We start from the raw sequence: 10,659 nt of genomic DNA on the forward strand, positions 1-10,659 counted from the left end.
AGAGCAATGTCATCCTTAACTTGCCAAGGCAAGAGGAACAAGAATTGACGCATGAAGGTGTCTCTGCGTCTTCGACCCTGCCAGCGTCATCTCCTCACGTTCGTGTCAGTCTGAGTAAGGAGATCGAGTCTTCATCAAACAAACTGAACGAGAACCGGACCTCGATATCGACAGCACATTCATTGCATACACGTTCGAGCATCGGATTGAAGATCAACGACTCAATTACCCAAGATGAGGACGAATCAGTAGCACAGCTGATGTGGGGAAGCACTCGTACAAGCTATGAAAACGACCGCACCATGGGTTTTCACCAAATTGCTGGTAACGAAACACCTCAAGTGAGCGAGGTCACCCCTGCCCTTCCATTTACTGTTCGCGGTCGGGTGCCCATTCGAACGCATCGTGATCCTAGCAAAGTGGTTGTACCTCTTGAAGCTGAAGCACACATATCTGCTTCAACCTCAAAGGCATCTGAGTCCACGACAATCCTGTCAAACGAAAATGATGAACCTTCCGGACGCGTCAAGCCATCCAATCTGCCTCGAGATACACCAGGAATTCAAACTACACCCCGAATTCCAACACCTACGCCCGTAGCTACTTTCATTCCTCTACGTGACGATACCCCTCGCAGTTCCTCATCGCCAGTCGCATCACGCCAAGAGAGGCTTAACGAACTTCGGCAGAAGAAACTTCGAAAACTGCAGCAAACGCGAGATTTGTCCCTGCAGCAGCACAAGGAGAAGCAGCACCTACAACGGCCGCTGTCATTTGCTAGCTCGGTATATTCGAAGAAAGCGTCAAACCGCCAGCTCATACAAAATGCGCTGGAGTTCACCTTGCTCGCTGGAGGATCGATGGAAAAGGAGCGAACGCTGGCGCTGCAGGCTCTAGCCGAATCTGCTTGTGATAACTTCATCGTGCTGCTGAAATCCGCAAAAGAACTGAAATTTCGCGCGCTCTACGAGAATCACGTCGAACGCGACTCAGCAGCGCGGATTTACTCGGTCCTGCCAAGCAATTCGTCGAGGGTTCCGTTGAAACTCACGAGCAGTGAAATGATCTCGCAATTTTTCAAGTACAGCTCCGCGAAGAAGCAATTCCTGCCAGTGCCTACGAGGTCTTTCACAGTGAAAACAGACGCGTGTGCGCTTGTGGATCAACTTGTTTTCAAAGGCAAGGCGAAGAGCTCGGCCATTGCTCGGTTGCTTTAGCATCGTGTTGATGGACTAGAGAAATTTAGTTGTGAGCTTAATAAATCTAGAACTCGTACACGTCAGCGCAGATAGCACAGCTTTCCTCGCATCTCCTGTATTGCACGTAGCGTTCAATGTGTGGATATTCTTTTGCAGATTTCTTTACGGTTGCCAGTTCCTCCTCTCTGGAATCGGTCGATACCCGCGGAAAGCTGGTAGTGATGAGCGAGCTGGAAGTACACAGAGCAGTGCCATGAGCATGGCCCATTCAATAGGGAACTCCAGCACTTCGACCATCACCACCCAGCGCAGCAGTCCGTCGTTCGTGTGGGCCGCTCCGTCCGCTGCAGTCCCCGAGGGGAAGAAGAAGGCCGGGTTGGCCTGCACGACGTCGTGCAGCGGGATGTGCGGCCAGTGGACGTCGATCGTGTGGGTCGTATTGCCCACGACGGAGCTGGACGCCTCGTCCGACGGCGGCGTGCACTGGGACGCCGCCAGCAGCAGCAGCGACGCCGTGTGCATGAGGCAGAAGACGGCAGCGATGAAGGCGATGCGTCGGATGTTCCTCTTGCGGTGGCTCACGTCCTCCGCCACCTTGTCCAGCAGCACGCACATCTTCTCTCCGTACGCGGGCAGCAGCACGACGCAGGCGGCCCAGCAGCAGACCAGCAGCACCGTGGCCACCAGCAGCAAGCTGCGTCGGATCCTACTCGACGGCTGCTGCCGCGCAAAGAGGAACATGCCCATCTGCAGCAGGTACACGGCCACCATGAGCCGGATGAAGAGCAGTCTGGGCGGTGGCGGCGGCTTGAGCGCCGACACCGGAGATCCAGCAGCAATAGCTCCGCTGTCTCTCCTCTCGTCCAGGTCGGGCGCGCCGCGCGTGTGCAGACTCTGCAGCAGCGGCGCGGCGTCCGCGTCTCGCTTGGAGATGAAGCTGCTGCCCTGCACCTTGTCCACCATGGCGGCCCACGTGTTGAACACGAGCAGGAAGACGGCGGCCAGCACGAGCGACGCCGAGGCGCCCAGCAACTGCCACAGGAACACGAGCTGCAGGTACGACAGGTGCAGCAGCGCCGCGTCGCGGTCCAGCAGCCCGCGGGCGTGCGACTCGAACAGCGCCAGCATCCACAGCGCCACCAGCGCGAAGGCGGCGGCCCGCAGCAACGCGCCCAGCGCCAGCAGCGCGTACAGCCGCACGGCCGTGCGGTCGCGCCCCCACGTGCGCAGCAGCCGCCGCGCGGCCACCAGCGCCGGCACCAGGAACAGCAAGCCGCACGAGTACACGCAGGCGTAGATGAGGTAGGTGATGGACGTGGCGGTGGCCGGTGGAAGCGAGGAGGACGACGAGGACGACGAGGAGGACGACGAGCTCATGGCAGCGGACGCAGCGGATCCGCCCGTTGCGTTTTGTGGCTATCTGAGGTGGTCGTGTGTTTTTTTCAGGGTGTTTTTTGTGGATTCGACGTGGCGTCTGATACGCACTGGTTATGCTGGCCGGAGTCTTATGCCAGCGCAGTTTCGGGGTGTCGTACAGCCCGGACTCGACTGCTGTTGACGTGGTGTTGAGTGCTCGCGAAGGCATCGGGGGGACGTGGTTGGGCGTGGTTGTTGGAGGGGATTTCGAGGTTGTAAGTGTAGTTGGCAATTTCTTTCGCTGCGCTGCGCTGGACTCGACGGTAAAGGCATGTGCGATGCAGACGGAGGTCCCGCATTGCATTGCATTGCATTGCAGCGATCTTTTGGTCCGACAAGAGGGAGACGAGGGGGCAGAGCGCTTCTACTGATCGCACTACATGTACATGTACACTGCCTGGCCAGCGCGGTCTCTCGGTGCGGTATCCGATCGCGAGAAGCCAGCGCGTGACGCCAGCCCCGCCGCGCCTGCCTGCCCGGAGAAGAGGCGGCGGGGCACTCGCTGGAGACCTGCCAAGCTGCAACCTGCACAGCAAAGCGTACACCATGGTCTCGGCTGGTTGGTGGTCGAATCTGCTGTTGTCCGTCGTTCCGCCCTTGGGTCGAGGGATGAGCGCTTCTGATGCGAGTCTGACGCCACTGAAGTCGTGCCTGCCAACCACTTCGACGCAGCCCACACAGCGCCAACATTGGCGCACACTGGCGGCCACTGAGCTCGAGAGCCGCCGCCGCCCAACGGTGCAGGAGTTCGGTTGCCGCCCAGTTTGGCTGGCTGCGAGCTTGAAGCGCGGCGACCCGTTGATACCTGTTGCCGTCGCGTCGAAATGCGTCAAAGCATACAAAGACCGAGTCAAACGTTTCTGATCCGTGGTCCCGGCTGTGTCCGTCCATATGACGTTCTACAGCCGGGCGGACGTTCGAAAGACGCCCTTTCTTCGACCAATCAGATCGCGGCGATTCGATTCGAATACCTGTCAGAACCCATGCTGTAAGCGATTGAAGTTTGCGGGCACACCTGCATAAAGAGGTCAGCCTGCGCGTTATCGTATCGGCAGCATGGCCTGTTCTGACTATCATTTCATCGCGTCTCGCAGTCGCGCCGGCCCTTCTTACCACGCTGGACTGGTACGTTACCGTCGTGCGATCGTGCGCCCGAGTCCACCCACCCCACCCCGTATCAGCCGTCACTCGGCAATCATCAGCTCGGCTGTCACCCGGCTCCTGCGGTCACCAAGATATATATCACTCCAGCAGGCCATGCAACCTCCAGTCTCCGATACGGCCAGCAGCAGCAAGGTCTCCGATACCAGCTCGGCTGCCTCGGATGCCGCGAGTATCAAGAAACGCAGGGTCTCCGTTAAAAAGAAGAAGACCGTTGAGGTCAAGGCCGAACCGGTCAAGCCAGAGCTGGCCCCCGTGCTGGCGGAGACCAGGAGCCCGGGCCCATACCGCGGCAAGTGCCTGTACCAGTCGCGTAAGTGCGAGAACGAGCGCGCCATCAAGCGCAATGGCAAGCCGCACAACCTGTGCGAGGAGCACCGCTACAAGCAGAACCAGCACCAGCGCAAGTTCGACGCCAAGAAGTTCTCGCGCAAGCGGCGGCGCGACAGCCTCTCAGACGAGGACACCAAGGTCGAGAACCACAGCGAAGCAGGAGAGCCCCCTGCAGCCAAGCAGCTCCGCACTTTGACCCACCAGGAGGCCGAGACGAGGACGCCGTCCCGAGTGGCGACGGCTCCGACGATATCAGCTATCAGAGGGAAATACCCGCCGGTATATGTGGCAGGATCCGCTCCAACGTACGCCCCTGTTGCTAGGCTGCCTCCGATTCAAAGCCCTCACGGCATCATAAGACCGCCCGTTGCAACCCGTTCTAGCGCTATGGCGCCAGAAGCGTATCCTCGAGATCATGTCGTGTACTCCGAGTATAGTCAGGGGTTCAGTGGGCAACAGTCTCCGCACGTGAGCCACCGCCCGTACATCCAGCCGCAAGTCTCGCAGGTGTCGTCGGGGTACTCGCACTCGGAGCTCGTGGCTGCCAGTATCATGGTGCAGCCGCAGTCGTCTCCATCAACTGCGCCAACGCCGAGACCTGTCTATTATAATACCCAATCTCCAGCGGTAGGTCCGCCACGAGGACCAGCAGCTATGACTACCCCACGAACGCTCCCGTCGTTGCTGGTGCCTTCTTCAGGGGCGTTGTCCCCTAGTCCGTACCACCGAGTCAGCGGAATTGTGCCTTCTTCCGCCCAACGCTTCCCGCAAGTGGTGGTAACGCCAGTTTCGAGTGTATCGGTCTCCCCAACCAGGTCGGCGGTCACCGTGCTCCCACCACTACTGCCGTTTGGACTTCGGAGGTCCCCGACGCCCATATCGTCGCCTAGCAGCAGCAAACAATGACAGTGGGGTTGCCCAGGCGAGATGAATCGCCTGCTGGCCGTTTAATGAAACAATGGAATTTGAAAGTTGTTAACTCAATACTCAATGGGCGTCCTGCATTCAGGCAAAGTGAATTGTGGCTGTTGGCAAGTAGAATGATACTACCCGTGCATTGTAGTCCTTCAAGCCCCAACGGCGCTAATTGAAGCGCGAGATAAGCAGCTGGCCACAGCTTGGTGACCATTTTCACCGGCTACGGCTACGAGCTTCTCGACATCTTCGTTGGTCAGAGCGCCGTTGTCGACTAGGAGAGTTACTACGCCTAGAGATCCATTCGCACACGCAAATTGGAGCGCCGTGGTACCGCTTGCTCCCCGTTGATCGACATGAGCCCCATTTTTTAAAAGCACAGACACGATGTCTGTGTATCGTCCGTCGGTTGCCTTCATCAGCGCCGTCCAGTTTTCATTGTTCAATGAGTTAATATACGCGCGCTTCTTAATTAACAGCTCCACCACCTCAGTCTGCCCATTTGCGGCCGCAGTAGCTAGGGGGGCATTGCCTTCTTCATCTTGTACGTCGATGCAAGCCCCACGATACAAACTAAATTGGATGGCGTGGAGAAGAATACTTTTTTAGATTCACTCCATAACAACTGCAGGGGAAATCCTCCTCCGCTACAAATGTATCGGATTAGAATGCACTATTTCGCAATATTGACTGTGCTACAATTCTCCAAATATCGTGTATGGTATCTCTTCGAGCACAGTGTTTAACGAGCTCCTGCGATCATCCGAAAAAGGGTACATCAAAGCCTGCTCTGTAATACGTCACGTTATAAACGAAATACATATTCGCCTAACTCGTCAACGACTTCGACGCCGTCAAGTGCGTCATTGAGCTCCTCACTCAGTGACGCGCATGCCACTGGTCCGGTGCAATGGTGGCTGAAAAAAAAAAGCTCTCACCTCTGCCATTCGTTCGATACCGGTACCAACTGTTCCACCGGGTTTATATTTTTTTATTTTCTGATCTAATTCTCGAAACGTGACCGGGTTTTTATTTTGTGAAGGGTTTGTAATCGGCGAAATCCGTTAGTTATACTGTACAAACTTTCCAAGATTTGCCAAGAGAGTGCATGGATTTCTCTGGGATGTGCGCTCATTTTTTCGAGCAACCAGGACGGTTGGACAGCGTTGATGGTTGCTTCCGGCGCTAGATTTATGGATGTGGCATCCGTACTGCTAGAGAGTGGTGCAAGTGTCGACAAGCAACTACCAAATGGAGCCACTCCTCTCCTAATAGCAAGTGAAGCTGGTTATATAGATGTGGTGTATTTGCTCCTCACTCATGACGCAACTATCGATTTGGGATACCAATTCGGAGATACCCCCTTGAAACGCGCGACTTAGAATGGGCATACTTCTGTGGTGCAGTTGCTGATTGGAAATAGTGCATCTGTAGATCTGGCAAATAACCAGGGTTGGACTCTGATAATGAGTGCTGCAGTCGAGGCGACTTGGAGATGATATCGCTGCAGAACGGAGATTATATCGAAAAGCAGCAGCCAAACTGCACTGTTGCTCTCTCGTTTGCGTGTATGAGAATCTTAAGGTTGTAGTGGCGAGCAGGCGCGACAACTCAGGGCTCTCATTCTTGAATCAACCCACAAGTGAGCACGTCGACCTGCTCCCTTACTGCTCCGGCCAAGCAGTGTGTGTTAGCTCTCTGCGACCTCATAGCACGTGAATCAGAGGCCACACACCGTAGTAGCAAGTAAACAGCGCTTCAGCTTCGCAGGCAACAAGTACAGTAAGCGTAACAAGAACAACAAATACAGCAACTACAATTTCTACGACAACTCCGTCGTCACAGATTCGACACCAGCTTTCTCTGCCAAGTGCTACCAATTCGCAGCATTAGGCTGAGCTCGTTCAGCGTGAGCTCGGCCTACTACTGTGACACGTGTACACCGACTAGAAGAAGCAGGACAAGGTGAACAGGTTCATCCAGGAAGTGGAATGAATCACAATTGCAGTAGTATGCACTCTCCAACGTTACAGCATCAGTTTTTATGCTACCTCCACTCGTTCTTAAATTTGCGGGCTTCGGGAATAGAAGTAGTTGCCAACTTAAATCTATACGGAAAAGCACATTTCCGTCAGTACTAAGCATGAAAAATAGAGTTCAGCAGTCTCATTTGCCGAAAATGTTTCACGAACTCACTGTTGTACGGTGGGAGTTAGCAGCCGCAATGATATTATCTCCAACGAATAAGTACACTATGACGTCGTGAAAACAGGGATCATTCAGAGTCCAATGTACTGCGTTAGTGTTGAGTGAATCTCTATCGCAGCACACGCACAGGGTGATTGACCACCCTATTCTTGATTTTGAAAAGAGTAATCCAATCGTCATGGGCGAATGGTCAAAAACTATCTTGCCTCTTCGTCGGTCAATACCCAAATGCTCGAGTAATTACATCTCGGCTTGAAGTGTTAACTCCTCCATCTACTGGGTGTGGAAGCACTAGGTTGAAAAGCTGGATTTTTTGCGCTCGCCTACTCTCAGTGCCGCGCACAGCTGCAGCACTGCATACGAGAAGCGAGTCGCCCATAGATACCCATAGAGCATAGGTATGTCACTGGGCAAAACGCTTGACCCTAGAGAAGGGGCTGTAACTCGTCATGAATATAGTCACAAAAAATGCAAAGCGCCCTGGCCAACGGTGGTGATCATAACAAAAATCTGCAAGACCCCACATCTACTCCTCGCAGCCAATTCTTGACACGAATGCCTGAACTGTGTAGAGACTCCTCCAACGCCGCTCGGGCAGTGCCTATACATTGCGATACTTGGGAGTCCGTCGAATGTTCCACCAATGAGCGCGTACTGGATCGCGGAGGGTGAAAGACTGATCGGCTTGGCCATTTTAACTGCTTCCAGTCCTGAAATAACTTACGTCAGCATATCGAAAGATTTACCCCGAAGGTTGGTGTATACTGAAGCGGGAAGTCTCCAGATCATGGCCTTAGATACTCTCCGCATCGCTGCTTCGTCTGGTCTGTACGAGACTGAGTGAACTATATTACATTATCGTTAGCAACATAGTGAGCACAGTATACCAAGCGATTTTTTATTTGGCGAGGGGGGGAGAAATATGGATCGATATCAAAGACCACTGAGTTGTTATCATAGTTTCTCTAACAACCGTACAGACTCGCGCTCGTCTTCTATGATTGCTTCCTCATTCATAGCTTGGAACGCCATGACAGCGAAGTCATCTGCGTTAGCAGTGATATACTCCACCGGGACCCGTCGCGAACACGCCTCTAACAAAGCCCCCTTTGTTAAGCCGTCATTGTAGGGTCGAATGCTAACCCACCATGTCCCGTCGATATCCATGCCACTGAAGATGCCTTCGCCCTCCGGGAAAACCTTCATCACTATCACGACCCGCTCACTCTCGACATTTCGCCTCACGACGACACGCTTCAGGATCGACGCTGTGGAGCCGCTGTTCAGCGTCTTCCTCACACGGAACTTGAAGGCGATAGTGTTTTCCGGGTCCAAAACATCATTGTGTTCTTGGCGATCAATTTGTCTATGCGGCAGTCCACACAGCGTCCACAGCTTGGAGCAACCGTCTTCGAAGCTGAATGGCAGCAGCCACTTGGTCACGTATTGACTGTACTGGACACCACCGTTTGGTTGTAGTAGGCGAAGCGAACTTGCCGAGTCAATCGCTATAGATCCCATCTCGCATTCCTCAAAGACCCTATCGATGCGGGTGTAACTGTTTTTGACGTCTTGGAGGAAAATGTCGTACACCGCAGCGTCAGACGATTTCAGACGAAGCCACCTCCTGTCATCCAATCTATCGCACCCTTCGGGACTAATACCTACAATAGCAGATACCGGCCAACTGGGACACTCGCGTAGAGTCAAACCAAGGCTCTCGAGGTACGCTGCTTGCGAATTCACGATGGCCAAAAGTCGACCCTTGTCCTTCTCCGCGCACAGTCGCCGCTCTTTTTGCTGCTCGGCGATTTGTTTCCAGAACGACTTGGAGAGCACCAAATCTGTTCGCGCGGTGGTGCTGGTGCCTTGCCTCGCTTCGAGGATTTCCTTCAGTTGCTTGCTCAGATCCATCTCCAGTTGGCGCAGCTCCTCGCGTTCACCTTTGACACGCAGGCGGTACTTTCGTAGCCGCAAGTCAACAGCATCGTTTCGACGTTTGTTCTTCTTGGAGGATAAGTTGTCGAACTCGCTGCTGCTGCTATTGTGAGTCTGACTTCGGCCCTCTTCGGTGAGAGGTGCCGAGGCCTTGACTGGGGAAGGGTGAAGGGCTTCCGACCCAGGAACGGATTCGTCGGTTAGGAGAAGCTGCTCCGGGCCTCCTTCTTTGATCGATTTCTGATGTGTCAGTCCGTCTACCAGCATCTCCGATTCGAGGAAGGATGAAACCTCGTCCAGGAACTCTTGGTGCAGCTCCATGGTGAGTATAATTCGGCGAACTTCGAAGTGGCCCGTGGACACTGCATTCGCCGATCTGGGCGGGGGCGGGATAACGAGGTGGGATAGACAAACTCCTGTTGTTTTGCAACGACACTCATTGACGCTGGCGAACATGTGCTGTGCGTACACGTATGTATCGAAGACATCTGTGAACGTTCTAACTCTATGCACAGCGTTGCTTTGCTCCCATCGACACACTTTGGCCTGACTACTTACCGGTGGTACCGCATCGCCCCTGTCCTAAGCGAGCTGCAATGTATTCAGTTTACGGTACATCTGATGCCAAGTCTCAGAATTAAATGATAAAAAGTAAAAATTATAATAATTCTTGGTATTTTGGACCAATCAAAAAGTATGGATACGGCGGGGCATAAAATTGCGGTGCTCTTTACCAATTGAGCTACGTGTCCAAGCTCGCTTGGTTACCTTCGCAATTAAGTCTCATCAAAGGAATGTGTTGTATTGTGCATCTAGAAAAACTCATCGTCGGAGCTACTGGAATAATCATCATCACTACAAACCTGTTTGCCTACAGCGCCAAAGTCATCTAACTGAGCCAAAAGATCTGTAATGTGGTCAATGCCCAGAGACTCAACTGGAGACTCTACCCTGCGCGTGTCGCCTAGCAGATCTGCGTTCGCAAACCCGCTAACAATCGTCTCCGCACTAAGGTCGTTCCAACTTTCCGCAACCCAAGACTCGCTGCAATTTGGGTAGAAGTGTGCAATAGCTTCGTTTACAGAATAGCCAGCAGCCAGGAATTCGAGAAGGCGGCGCTTGTGCGTATAGACGACTGCAATGCGGGTGTAGCGCTTTGGCTTTTTGCCGGTTCCTGTGGTGCGTGGTCTACCCATAGCACTTTGAACACTGAGACCGAATGGCTGGTGGCAGACTATAATTAGCTGGTCAACATGGAATTTTAACAACAGACATGTGGTGTCAATGCATCGTTTTCATTGGCTAAAATAAAAATTCGCTTAGGACAAAACTTCGCTTACTGTAGGACAGAGTCGATGCGGTATTCGCATTTGGCTATACAATAATCTACTCAGTAGCCTGCTGTTTTGGGTAGGCTTACGTTCCCATGGCACGGCATAATAGAATAAACCAAACCAAAATTACCAGGTTTGGTTCGAAGTGGTTCGAA

General features: G+C 53.6%; 4 protein-coding genes across 4 annotated transcripts; 2 read left to right on the top strand and 2 right to left on the bottom strand.

The window, feature by feature from the left end:
- Positions 1-860: 860 nt before the first annotated feature.
- On the top strand, positions 861-1,217 carry IUM83_02190 (calmodulin-regulated spectrin-associated protein 3; the record flags this gene model as incomplete). Its single annotated transcript, XM_067926091.1, has 1 exon — positions 861-1,217. The coding sequence occupies one exon, from the start codon at positions 861-863 to the stop codon at positions 1,215-1,217; it is 357 nt and encodes a 118-aa protein (XP_067800710.1).
- A 144-nt stretch (positions 1,218-1,361) lies between these two features.
- On the bottom strand, positions 1,362-2,576 carry IUM83_02191 (ribosomal RNA large subunit methyltransferase J; the record flags this gene model as incomplete). Its single annotated transcript, XM_067926092.1, has 1 exon — positions 1,362-2,576. One exon carries the CDS (start codon positions 2,574-2,576, stop codon positions 1,362-1,364), a length of 1,215 nt encoding a protein of 404 aa, XP_067800711.1.
- Positions 2,577-3,872: 1,296 nt separating this feature from the next.
- On the top strand, positions 3,873-5,015 carry IUM83_02192 (putative glyoxylate reductase/hydroxypyruvate reductase; the record flags this gene model as incomplete). The annotated part of the gene is made up of 1 exon (XM_067926093.1): positions 3,873-5,015. The coding sequence occupies one exon, from the start codon at positions 3,873-3,875 to the stop codon at positions 5,013-5,015; it is 1,143 nt and encodes a 380-aa protein (XP_067800709.1).
- A 3,171-nt stretch (positions 5,016-8,186) lies between these two features.
- IUM83_02193 (uncharacterized protein) lies at positions 8,187-9,491 on the bottom strand (the record flags this gene model as incomplete). The annotated part of the gene is made up of 2 exons (XM_067926094.1): positions 8,187-8,598; positions 8,929-9,491. 2 exons carry the CDS (start codon positions 9,489-9,491, stop codon positions 8,187-8,189), a joined length of 975 nt encoding a protein of 324 aa, XP_067800806.1.
- Positions 9,492-10,659: the final 1,168 nt, after the last annotated feature.

The sequence above is a fragment of the Phytophthora cinnamomi genome, assembly GCF_018691715.1.
Source record: "Phytophthora cinnamomi strain GKB4 chromosome Unknown Contig0, whole genome shotgun sequence".
Classification (NCBI taxonomy): Eukaryota; Oomycota; class Peronosporomycetes; order Peronosporales; family Peronosporaceae; genus Phytophthora; species Phytophthora cinnamomi.